Source organism: Amaranthus tricolor, chromosome 5, assembly GCF_026212465.1.
Source record: "Amaranthus tricolor cultivar Red isolate AtriRed21 chromosome 5, ASM2621246v1, whole genome shotgun sequence".
Lineage (NCBI taxonomy): Eukaryota > Viridiplantae > Streptophyta > Magnoliopsida > Caryophyllales > Amaranthaceae > Amaranthus > Amaranthus tricolor.
The window spans coordinates 17,313,062-17,338,226 of NC_080051.1; the positions used below are offsets into that span (position 1 = coordinate 17,313,062).

The 25,165-nt window shown below is 28.6% G+C and overlaps 1 protein-coding gene across 1 annotated transcript; it reads left to right on the forward strand.

Annotated features, from left to right (window-relative positions):
* The first annotated feature begins 881 nt into the window (after positions 1-881).
* LOC130814299 (fasciclin-like arabinogalactan protein 4) lies at positions 882-2,645 on the forward strand. Its single transcript, XM_057680409.1, has one exon. It carries the CDS (start codon positions 959-961, stop codon positions 2,252-2,254), a length of 1,296 nt encoding a protein of 431 aa, XP_057536392.1. The 5' UTR covers positions 882-958; the 3' UTR covers positions 2,255-2,645.
* The last annotated feature ends 22,520 nt before the right edge of the window (positions 2,646-25,165 follow it).

Sequence of the window (25,165 nt, forward strand, 5' to 3'; positions counted from 1 at the left end):
AAATTAGAAATTAATTTTTTAAAATAAATTAAAATAAAAAGAGGTCAAAGGCCAAAGCCATATCAGACAAGTCATTTCTTGTTTAAGCCACCAAAATTCATTAATTTGGCAACAATGTTTTTTTTTTTTCGTGGCTATAATTTGCAAATAAAAAAGTCACAACTATAATTTCTTATAAATTTCAAAGTTAAATATTTTTAACAGATGATTTTAATATAATCAATATTTTGATCCATATCTAAGTCTATATGTCATAATTTCAACTCAAAGAATACAAAACCATAAAGAAAAATTTAAAAATTCATCACCATCAAAGAAAAAAAAGGAGGAGAAAAAATGAAACTTTTGATCCTTTGTCCTTTGCTCCAAAGTGAATGGTGTCTGTAGAACATAAGTTACACCAAAGCATCTCTCACCAACACAACAATCTCATATTCTATCCTCAATCCATTATCATAATCTTATTTGTACTACCACCAACTTGCACTAAGCATTAACCAACTCATTTTAATACTCATTTCATTCATTATTTTATATATCAATTAATTAACACAATAAATACTTCACATTACCTTTTTTATTCTTGTTCTTTTTTATATGTCCTATATGGGAACAATGATTTCATTTGGATATTTGAAATTGACTCAAATTTATTATTTGGCAAATCAATAATTTTCAAATTTGAATTTAAATCCAATTCCATCATTGTTTTTAAAGTAGTTAAAGTTAAGAATTTGAGAATGACTATTTTGTCATTCTCAAATTTTTCATTTATGATTTCATAATTGAAATTGATAATTTGAAATGAAATACTTATTTCCAAACAGTACATTAATTTATTTTGTTTGTTCTATTCCAATAATATCACCATCTTCATCATCATAATCAATAATCATCCATTATTTTCTTTTCATTCTCACTCTCTTTCCTTTCTCTCACTTCACTTCACTTCACAACAATGGTGTTCTTACAAAATCCCCATTATACCATCACCATTATGACATTCTTCTTTATCTCTATCTTAATCTTCCCAATTTATACTCTCAACATACCTCAAATTCTTTCTCAATACCCAGATCTCTCAGATTTCACTTCCCTCTTTAACTCTACTGGAATTTCCGACGAACTTTCTAGAAGATCCTCTCTTACTATCCTCGCCGTCCCGAATTCCTACCTCCGTTCTTCAACCCCAACTTTCACGGAAGAATCTCCAGAAACTCTAGCCGACGTTATCCGTTACCATATCCTCTTACAATACCTTACTTTCCCGGATCTTCGTCAAATCAAATCCACGGGTCTCATAATCACGACCCTTCTCCAAACAACCGGTAGAGCTCCGAACAATCTCGGATCCTTAAACGCAACATTCAACCCACCAAACGGTGTCGTTTCTTTTCACCCGCCTAACAACAACTCTATTTCCTCCAATGTAATCTCTCTCATCAAAACTGTGCCGTATAATCTCTCAATCTTCACCGTTGATTCATTCCTAATTCCATACGGGTTCGATCTAATGGCATCAGAGACCCGGCCACCTCCACCCGGATTAAACATCACACGGGCATTAATCGATGGTCATGCTTTCAATGTTGCTGCATCAATGCTGCAAGCTTCAGGGGTAGTTTCGGAATTCGAAGAAGATGAAGGTGGTGCTGGAATTACCCTTTTTGTCCCTACTGATGAAGCTTTTGCAAATCTACCATCAAATGTTGAATTACAAGCTTTAGCAGCAGATAAAAAAGCTTTAGTACTGAAATTTCATGTTCTTCATAGTTATTATCCATTGGGTTCACTTGAATCGATTGTTAACCCAGTTCAACCCACTTTAGCAACGGAGGATAATGGGGCGGGTAGTTTTACCCTAAACATTAGTCGGGTAAACGGGTCGGTTGCGATTAATACTGGGATTATTCAAACAACAGTTATTCAGACAGTATTTGATCAAAAACCAGTTGCCATTTTTGGGGTTTCAAATGTTCTTTTACCTAAAGAGATTTTTGGTGAAGGAGGGAAGGGTAAAGGGGTAAATTTAAGAGGTGGAAGTCAAAGTGAACCGTATATGGCGTCACAACCACCAGCAATTGGGCCGGCACCGGAGAGTTATTCGGGTGAAGAGTATGGTGGGCCGACTCATTTGTCATCCCCACCCGGTTTTCGAGAAGGGTTGTCTTCATCTACAGGAAAAAGGAATAATTGGGGATGGATGAAGATGATGATGTTCTGTATAGCATTGTTGTGTGTATGGATATTATAAGTCCAGCTTGATTGATTTTGAATTTTCTTGGTAATTATATATATAATTTATTTCATTTCTTTTTATTTTTGGTGGGTTTTTTTTTTTATTTGATGATTTATAGTTGTATACAATTTAATTTTATAATTGGAATATTAATTGTACTATTCTATATATGTTAGTTTTTAGGGTTCAAAAAATTGAGGAATTGTGGAGGAATTTCTGGTTCTTTCTAGGTGTAGAGAAAAGAGGAAAGTGTTGAGATAAAATGTAGGGATTGTGAAGAAAAAATTCAAGTAAATTAATCAATTTTCTCATATTTGAGAGATTTGTTAGTTTTTTTGGGTTGTATTTATTTTTGTTTTTTAAGATTGTAGTTTTAAATCATGAGTAATGAATTTTAATTTCCATCTATGTTTTTGTTAAATTAGAGTTCCCTTTCCGTGCTTGTTAGAATTTAGAACTTAGAAGTATGTTGTAATACGGGTTGAAATTGATAAAATTGTGCTTTCCTTTTTGTTCTTAAATTCTTAATGCAAATATAGGGATTGTCATGAATTGCTCATAGTTGCTCAATCGTCCAATATATCTATAGGCATTATTAATTTGAACTTTTAGTTAAATTGGTTTTTTAATATGGTATTAGAGTTTGCTTGACAAGAAGTTACAGATTTGAATCTCAAACACACTTCATCTAAAGTAGAATTTTCTGCGCCAGGTATGAGGTTGGCATGTGCCGCATCTACCCTTAAGGTGAAATATTCCAAATGAAAAGAACATTAGATAACGGAGGGAGTATTTTTAAAGCATAACATCAACTATCAATTTAACTTTTTAGCTGAGTTGATTCCGTAACATTTTAGAGAAAAAACGACTCCAATTAATAGACAAATAAAATATTTAGACATTTGTGAATACAATTTCACAACTTTTGAAATCTATTAATAACGAATAAGTTAGCCGATGAATAAATATAACTAAGCTCTATTTTTCATAGGTAAAAACTAAAAATCCTAATAGATTTGCCATGTTTTTGGTGGGTTGTGAATGTGTGCAAGCTTGGATGCTTTATGTTCTAAAATCATAGGAATTGTTTACAGCTTTTAAGTCTGAAACACCAAAATGTGTACTAGCAATGTCCTTGCAGTAGTAGTAATTGTCTGTCTCTCACTACTAAATTTGGTGATACTGTTGTAGATCGTGTTTTGTATTACCAGTTGTGACACCAAATTAAGACTACTCTCAATCTCTCACTAGATATAGATTCTGATTATAGACTTTATTTAGAGTCCCAGTTATGTCGCAAACAATAATAGTAGTGTAATTTACTATTCTACCTAATTCGTACATCTAATTCGTTAAATAGTTCACTTAATTAAGACCAAACTACTCTCGCTATTCGTCCCTCTAAAAATAGCATTATGTGACTCAAAATGTAAGAGTTTTTCGAGTAAGTATTACTTTTTTCTAGTTAAGGTCATGATTTTGATTATTATTCATTCTTTATACTTTTTTCAATTTACCCTGTAAAAATAAATAAATAAATAAAACTATCATATTTCATCCGTCGTTCTTTACTTGCACCAATTACTTTTTCACACTATTCAATATATAAAATTAATTGTTATATCTCCAATTAATTAATTATGCATATTAAAAAGTTATGAAAACTAGAACTTCATAAACTTTGAATCAAAACGATTCAAACAAGATCTCATATAATTATATTTTAACTTAGGGAAATTTGCAAAGAAACACCTTTTAAAACCCCTTTTTTGTAAAGAAACACCATTTATAATTTTTTTTGTAAAAAAACACCTTTTAAGAGACTTTTTTTAAAAAAAAAACACCTTAAATCAGTTTCCGGTGACTTTTCTCAACTTTCCGGCGTTGACTATGCCAGTCAACGCCGGAAAGTTGACAAAAGTCACCGGCATCTGATTTAAGGTGTTTTTTTTTCAAAAAAAGTCTCTTAAAAGGTGTTTTTTTACAAAAAAAATTATAAAAGGTGTTTCTTTACAAAAAAAAAATTAAAAAAAATTATTATTTTTTTATTTTGTTTTTATTATTATTATTATTATTATTATTATTATTATTATTATTATTATTATTATTATTATTATTATTATTATTATTGTTATTATTATTATTATTATTATTATAGTTAATTTTTTAAAAAATTTAAAAATTTTTTTTTTTTTATATAATAATAAAAATAAAAATTTTTTTAAAAAATAATATTAATAATAAAAATAAAAATAAAAATAAAAATAGAAAGAAAAATTTTAAAAATAGTTAAAAAAAATTAATAATAATAAAAAAAATAAAAAGTATAAAATAATATAAAATAACAATAATAATAATTAAAAAAAATAATAATAATAATAAAATTAAAAATAAATATAAAATTTAAAAAATATTTTTTTAAAAAAAAAAGAATAATAATATTTATTATTATTATTATTATTATTATTATTATTATTATTATTATTATTATTATTATTATTATTATTATTATTATTATTATTCTTTTTTTAAAAAAAAAATTTTAATTTTAATTTTAATTTTAATTTTATTATTATTATTTTTTTTAATTATTATTATTGTTATTTTATATTTTTTTTATACTTTTTATTTTTTTTATTATTATTAATTTTTTTTAAAATTTTTTTAACTTTTTTTAAAATTTTTGTTTTTATTTTTATTTTTATTTTTATTATTAATATTATTTTTTGAAAAAAATTTTTATTTTTATTATTATATAAAAAAAAAATTTTTTTTTTAAAAATTTAATAATAATAATAATAATAATAATAATAATAATAATAATAACAAAAAAATAATAATAATTTTTTTAAAATTTTTTAAAAGAAACACCTTTTAAAACCCCTTTTTTGTAAAGAAACACCTTTTATAATTTTTTTTGTAAAAAAACACCTTTTAAGATACGTTTTTAAAAAAAAAACACCTTAAATCAGTTTCCGGTGACTTTTGTCAACTTTCCGGCGTTGACTGGCATAGTCAACGCCGGAAAGTTGACAAAAGTCACCGGAAACTGATTTAAGGTGTTTTTTTTTTAAAAAAAGTCTCTTAAAAGGTGTTTTTTTACAAAAAAAATTATAAAAGGTGTTTCTTTACAAAAAAAAGGTTTTAAAAGGTGTTTCTTTGCAAATTTTCCTTTAACTTATAATTTACGAATTTTATGAAAGTCAATTTGTTTAATAAGTAGTGCCAAAGTTAAGCTGTGATGCAAGTACCACTTCATATAGCCTAGTTTAGTAAGTACATGATTGACTCATAAATCATATCTATTATTAGATGGATTTTAGGTTTTCACTCCTACGTATTCCCTCCTATTCACCTTAGGTGTCCCATTTACTTTTGAGACATTATTTATTTATCAATTTTAAATTGCATTTTATTATTAATCTATAAGTTAAAACATAGTCATGTGGGATCTTATTTGATTCGTTTTGATGTAAAGATTATTTATATCAACTTTTTATAATTTTTAATTATACATAACTCGATATATTAAGGATTGAATAAGTGCATTGGATAGAGTGCGTAAAGTAAATGAGACACTTAAGCTGAATAGGAGGGAGTATTAATTTATAAATCGAATTTTGGAGAAAATTTTATTTTAAAATTGGTTAATATTTTCAAAAATTAGTGGAAGTTTGATAATATGCATTGAGATGGTTAGCTAATATTTTCTTTGTTTCAAAATACTTATAACGTTTTTTTATACAATTGAATATACTAATTCAATTTTTAATATTTTTAATCACGTATAATAAAAAATTATAAAAATTTGATATTGATAATCTTTACAATAAGACGAATCAGACAAGATTTTAATTGACTATATTTTAACTTATAAATTAAAAATTAATCATAAATTAAGAGTGTATCATATCTTTTAATATTCAATTAATAAGAAAGGGAGCAAGTAGTTACACATGGTAGAAAATAGAAAGTACAAAGAGTTGATTTTTCCACGACGATTATATGAGTAAGATGCAACAAATTACATAGCCTAAAGTCTAAGAATGAAGTATGAATGAGTGGCTTAGTAGACAAGAGTACAAGTGCACGACTAGTTAGCAGAAGTATAGTGTAGAAAATGTTCCTCAAGTATTTGGTCCTACTTTCAGTACACTCTGGAATGACTTATGAGGCTTCATCTCATCACCAGTCACCCTATGAGAATGAGAATCTCTTTAAATAATTGCACTACTTTTTTAGGGTGTCCCTCTTTCTAAAGGCCCATGTCGTTTATTCTTGAGACTCTAAATCTACTTCCTTCCTCCCATCTTTATTCAAACTAAGAGGAGTTTTGGATATATATATATATATATATATATATATATATATATATATATATATATATATATATATATATATATATATATATATATATATATATATATATATATATATATATATAATTATAATAACTAAATTCCAAAAAGTTAATAATAGTAAATATGCAATTAGACGATTTAAATAAGTTTATATTTGACAATATTTTTTCTTGCACATAAATAGTAATTTATGAAATAAGCTCGAATGATTAATATTGTCAATAATCGTAATATATCAAATATTTCAGAACAGACGGAGTAACATTTTCTACTTTGTTGTTTCAAGTGATTATTAATAGAGAAAATAATTACATATCAATTTAATCTCAACATATCAATAAATATAACTTTTGATTGATAAGATGATTATCTTGGAAATATAATTATTTTATCTTGTAATTATTTATAGATAATATTATATGTAATCTTAATTTTTAGTATATTTATATTATTTTGTAATATTTTAGATATTCATTTTCTAGTATAAATATAATGTAATGTTATGATTAGTATAACAATCATTTTAAACACTTATGTAAGCTCTTATGAACTCTCTACATGGTATCAGAACTTTGATCTTTTGGTGAGAAGTGATTCTAGCACTCCCATCTTAACAATTTCCTCTTAAACCCTTCAAAATGATTGTTCAACCCATATCTTACCCATCGATGGTGGTAGTGTAACTTACTTTCAAACCAACGATCAGCCTTTTTGGCTTTCGCTAATATAAATGGCTACACTATCAAAAACCTTTGTCAATGCCGACAAAATGATGGTACCTATACAATAATTTTTCATTATCTAACTTGATTGGTCAACAACTCAATGTCCCATTTTGATGGAGTTAGTATAAATTATGATTCTAAACCAAGACTAAAACTACATTTTATTTCATAAAACTCATATTTATTTCTCTTTTTCATTGGTTCAAACTTTATTATACTCAAACCCTGAACTTAGAGGTGAACGAGTGTAAAGAAACCAAACAACAGAACCCTTTACTTTCTTTCATGATGAAGAAATCTAGTGATTTTAATATATCACTCCAATCAACTTTCTTCATAACCACAAAATATCAACACATTCCTCATTGTGAAACTTTTTTTTATTTTATGTCACCATCATCAAACCTTCCAAATCCAATGTGCTCTCCCACCAACAACCTCCATAAAACATGTCATGACAAACTCTCTTCTCTAATTATATTCGTTCTCATTATCGCTTATTCTTCAAGATTGTACTTTCCCTTTCAAACGTTCATCTTGAAGGGAAATAATAGAGAATATAATTGCATATCATTTTAATTTCAACATATCAATAAAGATAACTCTTGATTGATAAGATGATTATCTTGAAAATAAAATTGATTTATCTTGAGACTATTTATAGATAATATTATATGTAATCTTTATTTTTAGTATTTATATTAGTCTATGTAATATTTTGGATATTCCTTTTCTAGTATAAATACAATATAATATTATGGTTAATATTAACAATGATTTTAAGTACTTCTCAAACTCTCATGAACTCTCTACAATTATCACTCTCTTAGTCACTCTTATTTTGCACCAATTGCAAAATGAGTGAAATTTAATAGAAAAAGAATTTAAATTGGATAATAAAACAAAACACAAGTAGAAAAAAAAAGATTAGTGATTAAGATAGAAAAAGAGTATAAGTTTGTTGACGGGATTTTTTTTTTTTTTAAAAGTGAAAATCAATTAGACAAATTAAAATAAGAAAAAAATTGATATTAATAATCCAATCTTTCACTAATTCGCTTTAAATAATCTCATCTTTGAATTAATTTTTAATAATTCAACCTTTGCCCTTAGTTTGCTATCAACATAACCTTTATTTTATTATAATTCAACCTTTACCTTTAGTTTGTTATTTGCATATCCGATTAGTATGTTGACAGCAAACTAATTTATGACAAATGTTGGTTTATTAAAAATTAATCAAAAGTTAAAATTATTCACGGCAAATAAGTGAAAGATTGGATTTTTTAATATAAATTTATCCTTTTAAGTAAATATTTGTGCAAAAGGAGAAGGTTAAGTATATTATTCAATTTGCATATTGCTTTCGTTTCCTTTGGTTCGTTTACTCTTCTTTACTTTCTAAACTTTTTTCCAAAGTAATACTAAAACCAAACATAATACGTTTTATTTTACCCATTACATAAAAGTTTTACACAAAAATTTAAATTTGGTATTTTGTGTGAGAAAGACCATTATAACCTCTAAGGAGATATATGTAAAAGGTAATAAGATATGAATAACAAAAAAAACAGGGTTAAAAAAGACATTTGCATTGTTATTTTTTGCGAAAAATATAATATAGCTAGTAATTTGAAATGATTAAATATGAAAAATATAGCAAGTAAAATGAAAAAGTGAAAGAATTAACTTTAAATTGACTTTCCTACTCTACTATACACATAAATGGCATTTTGGTTCTTTGATGATGATGCGAAACTTGTGGCACTATTTAGGGAATAACGGATGCCAAATCTGCAACTGTTATAATAACACGTTCATCTTAATCTGCCATAAACCAAAGCTATTATATTATTTCCATTAAAATTTTCAATCCTTATTGTAGAATCTCCTACTATATTTTTTCTTAAAAACTCTTCCTAGGATTAAACCTGAGCTCTTGATGCCAATTGTTGTGCGACAGCGGAAGCAAATATCGAAAATAATGACGGAAGCAATAAACATTCAAACAAACAATAAAGAAATCACATCAAGAAATTAACGTGGTTCACTATCAACGTGATAGCTACAACCACCGGCAACGAGATAAACCTTCACTATAAACTGGGAGATTACAAGATAAACATAAGAAGCCACAACAATGGCTCTCCAAGCTTTTCTCTCTTAGTTTTCCTCACTTTGTGTTGAGGGGTTTATATAGTATGCCACTTAATAAAAATAAATTAGGTTTAATGTTACAAAGTAACGCCCATAATAATTACATCATGGGAATATGGAGTAACCACCACAACATCATGGGAACAAGAAGTAACCACCTCAAACCATGATGGAAAAATAAAGTAACCGCCCAAAAACTTGTAACGTCTTTTGATCTAAACTTTATTTTATCATCTTCCACCCGATCTTAAACTCAATTCGAGTCACAAAATTCCAACAATAAGGCTTGCTCAAAACATGTGCCAAAAAAGAAAGGTGTGAGGTAGGATAATTGAGTATTTTTAAGAAAATAAAAGAGCGAATACCTCCCACATATCTATCATCATAAAGTCTGAACTTTTGCAGGCCAATTGACACACATCTATACGATGCTGAGCAGATACAAGGCTGCACAAGAAACAAGCAGATTATCACAAGTACATTAACAAAGGGTATATTAATATAGATAAGTTTTGGACCTGCCACTAATTGTCTCCGAAATATTTGTATTTCAAATTAACATGCTAAAATGTGCTGTTGAAAAAAATGGACCCTTTTTTTCAGGATAAGAGACCGCATAATAAGATACTTTCAATCACTACTATATATTCGTAGACAACCAAAACTATGTGTAAAAGAAATAAGAAAATGGCATATTCAATCAAAAATTCAGAAAATGATAATGTACCCTTTTCTTATATGCATCATTCACAGGTGATAAATAACCTCCAATAACATGATAACCTTCCATATTCAATCCATCTCTTGCCAATTCTAAAACAAAGTATCAGAACTACCAAACATTCGCAAGTGCATATACGTTGAAATTTGAACTACATGTCTTCTCCCTGATTTGTGAAAATTCGATAGAGATGTAGTAGAGTTATAAATAGACTTAAATGTATCAGGTTAAAATCAACAATTAGTAATGAAACCACAAGTTTCTCATTCATTCTACTGCATGTGTTCGATAGAAATAGCTAAAATCCAAAGAGATAAGCACAATCACAATGTACTACATGGTGAAGTTAACCTCCATTCCCATCAAACCATGAACCTAAATAATACTTCTTCCTATTCATCCTACTAGTCTCGTTTTATCTTTTTCATGTTGAGATAACATTTTAACCCTTAATATCTCTAATTGTGTATAATTTAAAATTATGGAAAGTTGATATTAATAATCCTTGAATTGAGACGAATGAAACAAGATCTCATTGACCAAGTTTTATCTTATGGATTAAGAATTAAATACGAATTAACAGTGATAAGTGAATAGTGATCAAAAACTAAATGGAACAAGTATATGCAGAATAGAAGGGAGTGTATTAGTGTTGTACTAAATGAAAATAACAAAATTTGGCCAATCTCAATTCAAGATACACTTTATTTTATGCAGAATATAAGGTGACATTTATTTTATCCAATGGAGGCGGAATGTCCATGCTAACCAAACAACAATCCAATGGATATCCAGAATATAACTGATTTGAGATTAGCTAAGAATCAAGATACACTTTCATTAAAAGATTATAACTCAACAAAACTATAAACCATCATAAAACTTGTTCCAAGATGCATTGTAAAGTTCGAAATTTGGATTGTACCTACAACAGACCATGATCACACCAACGACACTAAATGATTATCAAAAGGTAATAATCCTAATACCAAATCATCACAATTAATTTACAAAATGAAAATAACGCACACATATATGATTGTAAAATTTATCATTCCCCATTTTAGAATTCAAATTGTTGAGCTGATTACCATGCATGCACTTACTAATGGAGAAAGAAGGCTAACACGTGTCAGACTTTCACCGGAAATTTTCCCGCTCATTTTCATATTGACGTGGCAAGTAAATTTGCAATTAAAATCATTTCCTAACATAATGCAATTTAATGTGCATAAGAAGATTTGGTAAGCAGTATTATTTCCAAAGTATCTATCTTGTTAAAAGAGAATAATTTATTGATATAGCAAAAGGAAACATGACTAAATTTGTAAACCGGAATTATTTTCCAATATTATTTCCAAAATAAAAGAGAATAATATCTTAATACTGCAAAATTATTTTTCAAGATTATTCACCAACTGTAGAATAATTATATCTTCATAATTATACTGATATGCAAATATATGTTATTGCTACTTATCAACTTCATATTCTTATTTGCTTAAAAAATAAGTTTTATATAATAAATTGTAATTTCGCCTATAAATAATTTGTTTTAAAAAATAATTATACGAATGGTTATATTTTTTCAAGATCTTCAAAATGAGATTAAATTTGTAACATTTTTGACTAATTTAAAAAAAAACTCAAAAAATCATTCAATTATTCAAAAAAATCAAACTTGACCTATAAAACAACTAAATATAGTTATGAAAAACAATGAGATTACATGGTAATATTTTTGAATGGTAATATTTGACTAATTTGTAATATTTTTTCAAGATCTTCAAAATAAGATTAAATTGTAATATTTTTGACTAATATTTCACCTATAAAACAAATAAATTTATATTAATTTATTAAAAACTTAAAAAGTAAATTAATTCACACAAATATAGTTATGAAAAAAAAATAAATATAAGATCTCACTTGACTATGTCTTAGCTAAAAAAGGTCGAAAAGTGACCAATTGTCCGTTAAACAACCAATCGACAGGGATAAAGTGACACAGTCTGAAAACTGGGATAAAGTGATATGAATTTATATCACACTTCATAATTTCACTGACATGCAATTGCAAATAACTTGCCTACTTTCCATTTGCTTTAAAGAAAAGAAGTTCTATTTACAAAATAGATAATTTTACTTAAAAACATATATTTTAAATAAAAATTATACAAACGATCTTTTTTTTATAGCAAATATTGGACTGGTTCAGTATGAAAGATTGCAAGTTTGTATCTACTCTTCTTGCTGCCCATTTCAAAGATCTTTAAAATGAGACCAACTATGTAATTTTTTTGACTCTTTTGAAAAAATTGAAAAAATCATCCAATTATTTTGTAACCGCCTCGAATTATGAAGGCAAACACTAACTGGAATTTAGTATTAATCAAGTGGAAGCTTACTTTTGCCAACACAATTAAGGGGTTACTTAAAGGTCAAACCAATATCCAAGTATAATACTTGAACCAAACCAAAGCAATATAACTGAAGTCTTAACTGTCCAAAATATAGGAAAATTACAACCAAATCGAAATAAGTCCCAAGTTCAAATTATATCCTAAAAATAATCTAAATCTAAACTAATAGTTTCTCAAATACAATACAGAGATCTAAACAAAAGGGGCATCATACTCCAACTCGGGTTCATCTTCCACTCGCATATCCATTCTCTGTCGAGGTGCCATAGGGGTTTACTCTAAAAACAAAACCATTGGAAAAACATACAAAGCATAGTATCAACAAAAAGGCTGAGTATAAACACACTGGTGTCCGTCAAACAAGTTATTAAAACCTTTTTTTATTTGAGTAAATTCATTTTGAAATATGCTTTTTCATTTGATAAATCATATTATCATTCAAATCCAGTTCAATGGCTCTATAGTCATTTCAAATTCTCATTTTTCATCATAAATCATAAGATCTCAATAGATCCAAAATTTTAAACTCATATCATAAGTTTACATGGGTACTCTGTGAGTCATCCTGTGACTCGTTTGATAGTGGTTTACCGTCCGCGAGATGTCCGGCAAGTGTGACACAATGGTATTGTTAACAATACGCGCTCAGCATTGGTGAGTCGTTTAATCATGCACACAACATTTGCTGTGGCATATGTACCCGCCATTTAGGCTAAAATATTTTTTGTATATAATATATATCTTGTAATTTTAATAGCATTTGAAAGTCAAAAATATTAACTTTTTCTATATGATAAACATCTTTTATTTTGCACATAGAAAAACATATTTTATTTGCGACTTAGCAAAATCAAATCATAATATTTTCCACATGGGTAAAACATGCTTAGCATAATCATATAATTAAACATAACCTTTGTATTATATTGGGGCATCACTAGCATGTATGGAAATGCATCGTAACAAAAGTGATTAAAGTTCAATACGATTTTTTAAGGAAACCACTAAAATGTTTCGTTTCAATCCTTCTTAAAGTAAATATAACTTAAAAGGGTTTTGAAATTCATTCAAAACAACTATTTTCATAAAACACTATTTTCTTAAATACGAGATAGTTTTGCCGGTAATAAAATCGATAATTGATTTACAAAATACATATTAATTCTCCAACAAGGCCCAAATTAATTAATCAAGTCATTATAATACCTTATTAAAATGAATTTAAGGTTATCCCATCAGATTATAAATGGTTATGCGAATTTATAACGATCTTACAATTATTTTCGACAATTTGGGTATTTACCGTTAATTAAATGGTGTCTTAAATCTGTAAAATTTATAAACCATCTAATTTAAACTTAATTTATACTATGAGGCAGTAGGTTATTAATATAATTGTAAATTTTTATTATAGGTCTATTTTTACCCAAATTTAATTAACAATATTACACCTTTTAATAAATAAACATTTTCTATTAATTTGATAAATTAGTAAATAATTAATAATTTATTTTATAAAATTATACCAAAGTTTCAGAAGTCATATAATATATTTATTAGGCCATTTGAACTTATAAAAGTCATGTATGATGTTTTATTATTTTGTATAGACATTTTATCGATAAATAGAATAAAATAGGTTTAAAATTATTTGAGTTCGAATAAAATATTATAAAAATTATATGATATTCCAGAAGCTATTTTAAGGGGTATAAAATTTTAAATAACCATTAAACATCATGTGGGGTATTTTTAATAATTAATATTGTTATTTTACCGATAAACCGAATAAAATTTATTATAGTTGATATATGATCATGAAAATCCATATAAATTTTTGAACATTTATCTAATGTTTATATAAGTGTCTCTTAAAATTTTAATGTCCAAAAGACGTTATTTAGTATTTATTTTATATTCTATCGTTTTCAAACTTACCGATTATTAATAACCGAGATAAAATTATTAAGGTCTTTAAATGTCAACGAGACCTTCCCAAACTTTTAAAAATTTTACCTACTGTCCATATGAGTATGTGATAAAAATTTCAAGACCATATGTCTTTGTTTGGTAATTATTTTATATTTTACCATTTTACAATTTACCGTTAAACAATTTAACGGTTATTCAAAAATCATAAAAAAAAATTTCCAAACTAAATATATTCTGGCCAAATCTTAGAGACATTATAATATATTTTTATTAATTATTTTTGATGATGAAGAGTTCATCTAATACCTTGTTTTATAATAAGAGTATTTAACACCTTAAAATCCATTTAAATATCAATTTAACGAATAATCTCAACATAAATTATCCAAGAAATTTTCTTAACATATAACTACTAGAAATTTCTTTTAAAATGAATTTCAAATATTTTCAAATTCATATAATCATTTCCATCACAATAACTTTCACAAAGTAGTGTTAAACATTCCTTTAAACATACAATAATTTATAAAATCAACATTCATGATCCCCACAATAATAATACATGTAATAAATTATTCCATATTCAAATTTATCATTTTGACATCATTTTTCAAGATTTAAGAACTTCTCTTTGGGAATTTTATTTTTTTTAAAAAACAAGTTTATACACAAACTTTTCCAATTTGTTCTCAAATCCTTTAAAAATCACGCCATGTGACATACCTCAACTCCAAGCCTATATAATTATTCCGTAAGCTCCTACGCGTTCTTAGAAGTGGTTCTAACTTCGGGTCCTTGCCCTTCAAGTCTCAACTCCAACTCTTCAACTAAACATATTGCATTCATCCAAAAATTAATAATAATTTTGGATTTCTAACATGCACTTAACTTTCCCAAGTTAGAGTTGTTAGACTAATACTTGTGATGATTTTAACATATTTGGAGTATACTTATTATGTTGAGCAACATACTTAGTTACGTCCCATAATTTTACTTGAATCCTTTAAGTAACAAAATTTATATGTTTGTGGAAATACATCTTCTTACTTTCTATTATGGATGATTTGTATAGATTTATAAGTGATGATTTTCTTAGTTTAGAGATAAAATACTCATTTTATAATGATCTTAGTTCATAGAAAGATTCATGTAAAAAAAACATGTTTTACATAAACAAGTTTTAACAAAAACTAGTGGAATAAAGAAATGAACATAACTTACTCTATACTTGGTGGATTTCTTCAAGTTTGGTGTCTATGAAAAGCTCTTAAGATAAAGATTATTTTTATGGGAGATTTGAGTTTATAAACATAAATTTTTAGACGTTTTAGATGGGTTTTTGTAGGAGATTTGATGAGAAAAGAAGGTGTTTTAGTTATTGAAAGTTTGAAGGATTCTAGTGTTTGTTCATGGATGAACTTGGAAGCAATGTGTTGGGGTTTATGGATGAATAATTATTCAGAAAATAGAGTGTTTTTGCTTCAAATATTTGCCTCTTGCATGCTTGTAAAGATGCACAAGCTTTGGGTAGAACAAAAGGGGTTCTTGGGTAGAGTTTTTAGCTTGTGTATGTAAGTATACAAAGGGCTATAAGGGGGCTTTAGCATGGCTAATTGGGGTTGTTTTTTTGGTGATTTTTGTCCATCATTTGATCTATTATAGTGTAGGAAAGGTTTATTTCAGATAGTTTAAGGTTTGGGTAAAAATTGTTGTACATGTAACAAGTTATGTAACTTGTACTTCATGTTTATAAATCACTTGTATATGTGTGAAATATTTAATTTACTCCCATCATGGTTATATAATATGCTTTGGTAATAATTAAAATTTTCTCGAACTGATATGGGTAGTTGCTCAACTATAAGTTTTACCTCCAAAGTTTACGTTACTTGTTACAATTCATGATCACGTTACGAATTAACAAGTTTCTAATCATTGTAGAGATTTTTCAAATTACTACCATCACTAATTAAATTATAATTAGTAACGAACAAATATATAAGAAAAATTAGGCGCTAAAAACGACTAATGAAATCTCCTAATAATACGACTGTTTCATATTCAAATAAAAAATAATTACGCTTTGTTAAATTAATTATTTTGAATTTATTTTAAAATTGGTGAATTAGTTATAATCATTTAATTGTTGTAACAAACTTAAGTTATTCATAATACATTTTGTTTTACCATATATTATTTTCATAATTTTATTGAAAGAAATTTTAAATATTATATATATATATATATATATATATATATATATATATATATATATATATATATATATATATATATATATATATATATATATATATATATATATATATATATATATATATATATAAATTAACTCAAATCTTTTTTTCCAATCTCCTGCATAGCACGGGTATCTATCTAGTTTTAAGAATAATACAGACATACAGTAATTCGGAATCTTCAACATGGATAGAAATTACTTACAAGTAAGTATCATATGTAGGAAATAAGATAATATTAGGAAAATATAATTTAATTATTCTTAGTAAATATTGTGATTTGTATTTATTCCTTTAATTATTCTATTACCTAGTTTAGTCATCATAATCCTTGTATAAATAGAGGCCATTAGTGCTTTAATCAAATTAATACAAAATCAGTATCCTAAACGACCCACCTTAATCCACTAACTTCCTAAAATAACTACCCACTACTTACCATTACCTACCACTACTACCCATCATACCCATGATGTCCAATAATTCATTAACCAACCTCCATTCCACCATTATAAATACTTGGTGTATCATTCATATACGGGGAAGCCTACATATTGCCTATCAAAACTCTGCCAAAATCTACATTTATCACATTTTATATCAATACACCGAACATAATATGAAAACATCTTGTTATCTATTGTGATACCCAAATTTAGCTTGAAAAAGGATTGATAGACTACTCATATTAACAAGGTGCATCTTCATTTCATGGAAGCTCATTTGCTAACAACTTCACAATTAAGCGTGATTGGTATGGAGCATTCTTAGGATGTGTGACCTCCCAGGAAGTTTTTCTGGGTGCGCACGAGTAAGACTAATATGCGATGGAAAGACTTATATTGGTCTGTGGGGCAAGTTTACAGTCTCCATTAGTAGTCACCAATGGTCCATTAGGCCAGGATGTTACAAATGGTATTAGAGTAACCCTGCAACCGTGGCTGATTATGTGTTCAGTGAACCTAGCGGGGAAAAAGATCCTGAAACTACGGTCCAACGAGGACGTTGTATTTCTAAGTTTGGTGAGTGTGATACCCTAAATTTAGCTTGAAAAAAAGGATTGATAGAATACTCATATTAACAAGGTACATCTTCGTTTCATGGGAGCCCATGTGCTAAGAACTCCACAGTTAAGCGTGCTTGGTGGGGAGAATCTTAGGATGGGTGACTTCTAGGAAATTTTCCCGGGTGCGCACGAATGAGGCCAAAGTGCGCTGGAAAGACTTGTGTTGGTCTGTGGAGCCAGTCTACAGTCTCCATGAGAAGCCACCAGTGGTCCGTTAAGCCAGGGTGTTACATCTATAGTCTCGCATTCAATCAATTGTCATTCATTCATTAATTTCTCTTACTCCTATTTGACTTGAGCGTCAGAAGGGTTTTCTGAGAGATCTTCCTCGGGTAAGGCTAACGTGTTGTGTCGCAGGCATTCAGGTAGTTTTCGCGGAAGAGTCATATCTCACTTCCACTTTGTTGACCGTTGACTTCGATAACACTTCCACTTCAGGTTTTTTAAGTGTCTCTTGCACTTCCTCGTTTCTTTACCGAAACAAACTCATACCATACTAGATTAGATCAAATACTTATCCTTATTATTAACAGAGGGTTCCCTAAAAACTATCTCTTTGAGAGATGCCTCTAAGGAGGTCCAAACCATTACACATAAATTAAACACATTGCTAATTAATTTAAGTAACTGCTCTATTAACTGCCCGCTTCACAAAAAAACATCCAAATCTTGTTTGATTTATCATTTTACAAAATTGCAACCTAAAATTCTTTTCGGTTTTCATTTGAAATGAATTCAAGATTTGATGTTAAACTTTGATTAATTTATATCACAAAATCAAATCGATCAGATTAGAAATGAAGTCTCAGACTTATTAATTTTTTGAAGATTCATAATGTTTTTAGAACATATAAAGTAGTAATTTAGAGTATATCAAGTAGGTTTCAAGTGTATATTAATTAACATGCGTTGACACCGCCTTGGCCTAAAACTCCTTTCCAAGCTTTGCTTGACTCAATATGCATCTTGCCCTCTTTATCAATGTCTTGTTCATCCTCTCGGCCACCCCATTTTATTGAGACTTACCTACATATGTGCAATGCCTTGTGATTCCCTCTTTAGCACAAAACTTGAGAAACTCTTTCTCAACAAACTCAAGCATATCGTCGGTCCTTAAAATCTTAATCTCACGCTCCATCTTCTTCTCTATCATTGTCTTCCAATTAATGAAGACACCCATAACCTTATCTTTAGTATTGATAAAGAAACACTAAACCTTTCTTGAGTAGTCATCATTGAATGTAAGAAGACAACATCCACCCAAAAAAACCTTTCTTGAAGGACCCCAAAGAATGTACATATACAAGAACACCCTTTGTATTATCGATAACGAGTTTGAAGCTCACACGTTTATGCTTCCCATAAACACAATATTTGCTAAACAGTAACACCCTAAGCTTCTTCCCACCAAAGACTCCCTTCTTGCTCAACATCTTCATCCCTTGCTCACTCAAGTGCTCAAGTCTCATGTGCCAAAGTTTAGTCTCTTGCTCACTCATAGTGCAGGAAGTCACGTTAACCAAACCAGTAACTAAAGAACCTTATAATACATACAATCGTCTCACCGTGCTACCCTTCATCAGAATCAGCAAACCTTTGAAGTTTTCATTACTCCACCTTCACAAGTACACCTATACCCTAAAACATCTAACGTACCTAAGGATATAAGATTCTTCTTCAAACCCGAGACAAGTCTAACATCGCTAAGCATCCTTATCACTCCTTCATACATCTTTTTAGAAACACCACCAATTCAACTACTTTGCTTGTGTCATCATTATCCAAAGTGATACTTTCACCATCTACCTTTTCATAGGTAGAAAAGAAGTCTTTGTTGGGAAATCTGTGAAAGGAACATCCTTAATCAAGAATCCATTTTTTATCCCCTTTGTATCCATGTGTAAACACCAAGGCTCCACCATCGTCACTATCATTACCGTAGATTCCTTTGAAACCCTTTCCTTTTGCATCCTCTTGAACTTCAACAATCTTTCTTTATGTGCCCCTTTAACTTACAATAGTGACATGCGTTGCTTTATTGGACACCCTAGACTTTGACCTATCCTAGTTCTTTCCCCCCAAGACTATTATCACTCATTCTTCTTCTCACAAACAACCTTTCATTGGAACGAATATGTTTTTGAGTTAATTGCTTCTCAATTAGATCTCTTTGAATCAAAGTATTCTTCACATCATTACTACTAAGATTCTCCCTACCATATAGCATTGTTTTCCTAAAGTTTTTGTAAGATGAAGGTAAAGAACACAACAAGAAGATAGCCAAATCTTCATCATCCACCACCACATCAATATTGTGTAAATCCATGACTATAGTGCAAAACTCATCCAAATGTGCCTTAAGAGAACCCCCTTCTTCAAGCCTAAGATCATGCAATCTACTTTTCAACAACCTATTAGTGACACTCTTGCCTATATACAATGAGTCAATGACTCAAATTTTTCCCAAATATCCATAGTTGTAGATTCCTTCACAACATCCCTAAGAACCTCATTTGAAAGACATAGTTGAATTGCACACAAAGCTTTTAAGTCAATTTATTCCCATTTAGCCATAATCATACCTTGGGGCATCTTTCCAACACCATCTGATTCTCTTTATACATCATATTGCACTAGTATAACCTTCATCTTCACTTGTCATAGCCCAAAATTTTGATTCTTATCAAATTTCTCAATATCCAACTTCGTGGATGCCATCCTTTGTGCAAGATCTATCAAGAAACCTTCAAACAACCTTTAAGAATCTTTTCCTCTGACACCAATTGAACAATTTAACACTATAACACTTAAGATCAAAGCTTAAGTCTCAAGAACAAGTGCACACAAAATACCCCAAAACAAAATCCTAATGCAACCCACCAAGAAACCCAATTCAAGCAATCAAAATACAATCAAAACCAACACAAAGATATACATGGTTCACCCTAATTGGGCTACGTCTACGGTCCTAGCCTAGATGTCTTATTACTTCTTCAATGGTTCTCCAATGGAGGTACAAAATGATGATTATTAAAATTGAGAGAATTAAAGAATAGGAGAATAGAGAGATTTGTAGAGAGATATAGAGGTCAAGAAAGCTTTCTATCTTAATTTATGTGTTTAGCCCTATATACAACACATAGGGTCTAAAACACTTGCATGTAAACCTAAAGAAAACAAGAAACGAAAAAAACAGAACAAATAGAATGTTCCAACAGATAAAGCCGAGTCGACTTTCCCTTCCAAGGGAAAAGCCAACTCGGATTTTGCTTCTGTCTCAAAAGCCAAATCTTCATTTCAAGTATGTTCCACCTTATGTCATTTTTACCCCTTTTTACCACTTTTCACCACAACACATTTTACTATTGATTTAGGACTAAAGTCACCTTTAATCACCACATTAGCTTTCTGATTGGCTTTTGAGTTTTGGATTGTTAGTTGGTCAAAGAACCAAAAAAGTGTTTGGTAAATGGCTTTAAAGCCAGCTGAAAAGCTGGCTTAGCTGGCTTTAAAGCCAAAATAAAAAAGTTACTTCAGTTAGCTTTTTTGGTTGGCTTTTAGCTTATTGATTCACTTTTTCTCTAATAAACAACTAACAACCAATACCTAAATTTATTAAACATATCTATAAACAGCTGGCTTTTTCAGCTATCTTAAAAGCCAACAAAAACAACCAACATTTCCAACTGGTCAAACAAACCAACTATAAAAGTCATTAGCCAACAGCCAATTGCCAAACACCCCCTTAAGTGGGCTTGAGACATATTTATAATATTAATTTAGGGAAACAAAACTTAAGCTCCTACAATATAATGGAGTTCTACAAGAGAAGAAAACAGAGATGGAGAAAGAGTAAATGATAGTTTAGAGCGATTTTGAAGGAAATGGTATCTGAACTTATTATCATCGAGTTTTTCAATGCTATGTTTAAAATTGATAATAAAACTTTAGTATGACATCTATTTCATGACTTTGACGTTTGTAGAGTTTTTTCTAATTTGATTTTTGTGAATTGTGCTATACAGGGTCTTAATTAATTATTTCGATCAGGTAGTTGAAAAAGTCAGAATCAATCCTATATACCTTTTTATTGTAATTAATTGTCTGAAAATGCATTAGATGAAAAAGAACCATTAATCATGAACATTAATTAGCATAATAAAGTAAAGAAATATGAAACAATTGCTCGTCGCATCCCATGCAAATATATGGTCGCGAGTCACGACCAACCGTCTCACCCAATGCAAATAGTCACGGAATTGTGCCCAAAAAATTTTATTTTTGTGTTTTACTTACACCTAGTGCACATATACATGCCTCGTGACTACTTATTTTTTGATGTTCCTGAATAAAATATTTGATACTTAAACTTGGTTCATTATATTAACTCTTGGATATACTAAATATCCAATAATATCTCTCTTCATAACGATGAAAAAAAATCATAGTTTTACATAATAATGATCGAAGTGACTCGATTTTCTTTCATAGTAGGCCCTCGTTACAACTGTCTCACACCCTAGTTATTCATACTATATCTGTACTTTACTAAACAACAAGCCCCTAATATTTTGGTAGACAAAATAAATCTTGACCAGCAGAAAAGTTTCCAGTTGAAAGGAATCGGCAGGCCTTATTCTATGTTTGGTAGAATACCATTTTCATGTTTATTTTTTCTTCTATATTGTTATGATGATGTTGTTGCATTTCAGACATTTTCTGGTGGGATTACATTATGATCAGCAGCTTCTTGCATGCTCTAATTCTATATTTCTAGCACGGGCATGTCTTTTTAGCTCATTTTTTGTATTATTATTGATGCTATCATTTATAATGGATGACCTTAGGAATTAGGATAACCTAATGACAAGACTTCATTATCATAATAACACATTAGTGCCATACCATTGTAATAACAATGTTGAAAATACGGTGTCATTTTAGCTTTTTTATCAATAGTCAATCTTCCCCTTGATCAAAGATGATTATTCATTAATGTCACTAATTAATATTTCTGCAAAATAATTATTAATAGAGATGTTAAAATCGGATATCGGATCGATCCGAATCCATAAATTCGGATACTCGGTCTTTCGGATAGTGAAAGTCCCTATTCGGTTTCGATCCGAAAAAACTAAATATTCGATTTAATCCGAATCGGTTATCAGGTATCTAGTTTCCAAATTTTTATTTTTTTGTGTCCTTGTTTAAACAATTTTACGTTTTTTTTTCAACATAAATATTTAAAATTACTTTGCTTTCTTTCTTTAATCAGACTTATTATTAAAATTACTTGGGTAACCTGATGACCTGCTATAATAGGTAATTCACCAAAAAAGTAAACTGAAAATCAATTTAAAATTAGAGAAAAATTTTTAAATTTTACATAAAAAATTCTAAATAATAAAATAAATCATAAATTTTTTTAAATATTTTTTAAACATTTTTTTGATATTTTATTTTCATTTATCTTTTTTTTTTAAATAAAGCTTGCTATAGCAAGTCATCCGGACACCCGGTTTACTCTAGGAAAATACCCCTCAAAGTTGGGATAATTCATGGTTAATCAATAGGTGGAATTATTGTAGGAAAATCACTAATAGATTGGATTATTCTAGGTAATTTTTCTTAATAAAAATACTCAAATATAATAATAAAATAAAGCAACATTGAAAATTTGGCATTTAATTAATAATGTAAAGACTCTAAGATGTTGAGAATCACTAATAATACTAGTATGTATAAAATTTTGGACTATTTGTGTGATTAAAAGTGTTCTTGTTAATCTTAAGTTTCTCGGTATATCGATTAACTATCTTATTTATACCATATTAATTCAATTCTCACTCTTTTTCTATTGATTGAATTAATAAGAATTCAACTAAAATTTACCCTAAATCAAAATTAATCCTAATTTCAAATTCTTGTTATATTAAATAGGTTAAAAAAGTATATTTAATTTAAGGTTATTAGCCCAATTAATTAAACCCTAAATTTATTGATACTTTTAATAATATTAATTCATTCTTTGAATCTAAGATCAAATCTAATCTTAAAATTAGAAAACTACTTACTAGACATGAAAATGAACATAAAAATATTAAATAACACCCTAGAAATGATACTAGATATGATAGAGAATAATAAAGAAAACAATTAATTAATAATTAAAGAACAAGAAAAAGAGAAACTTACAGTATTTAATTGCAACTGAACTTTTATTTGCATAAGAATTGAAAGAGACATATAAAAAACTAAATATATAGAGTTTTACGTAAAACTAAAAAAAAGAAACAGAAAAATAACTTAAAATTAAAAACTTAAGACCTTCTAAACTTTAAAACCTAATCCCCTATTTAAGTTGTTAGTATATTTGGGGAACAATAATTGAAAATAACCCAAAACCCCTAATTAAACTTAATGAAAAACAATAAAATAAAATAAACTGATTATTGTAACTATCAAGAAGTGGGGAAGTCTTCGGTGAAACGTTCTAACAGAACATGCCAACTTGGTGTTGGATTTCCAGACCAAGAAGCTGAGTCGACTTTTTTCACTTATATAAATGTATTTTTTCAAAACTTAACGCCGATTTGGCGTCACTTTTATTGACCAAAAAGCCAAGTCCACTTTCTTTAATGACTAAAATCCAATTTTCCAGAATGAAACGCAGACTCGTTGTTTACACTTCTTCCGTTGAAGCCGAGTTTGCTTCTTCCTTTGTTTTGTAACTCTTTTCCAAGCATGTAACGTCGACTCACGTTTGGTCTTCCTTCATTAGAGCCGTGTCGGATTTTAAGCTGATTTATAATGCGCTGATTTATAAAGATATGCTATATATTACATATTTTAAGCATGGCTTTCTATTGTATTGAAAAAACGAAATTGGTTGGAATTTTTTGGTTTTGCGCGACAAATAATAAGAGATTTGTATCTAAATAACTAAGAAGTTATTTTTGCTCCACCCTTGTTTGCAAACATGATTTATAACTTTTTTTTTTTTTTTTTTGAGAAAACATGATTTATAACTTTATTCTTGATGAATACAAAAAGAGCCCATAATAAGTTTTTAGAAAACTAAAAATGGTTGACAAAAAGACTTTCATATATGGAAACTGTACTTTGCTACAAGAAGAAAAAGTGTGTATTCTTCTATTGTCGCCCATAGTCAATGAAAGCTTTCATTAACAAGATTCTTGCATGTTGAAAGCAAATTCACATTAATCAATGAAGAAAATTTGAATAAAATAATCAAAAATAGGGTTTGACCCATAATTTAGACTTAA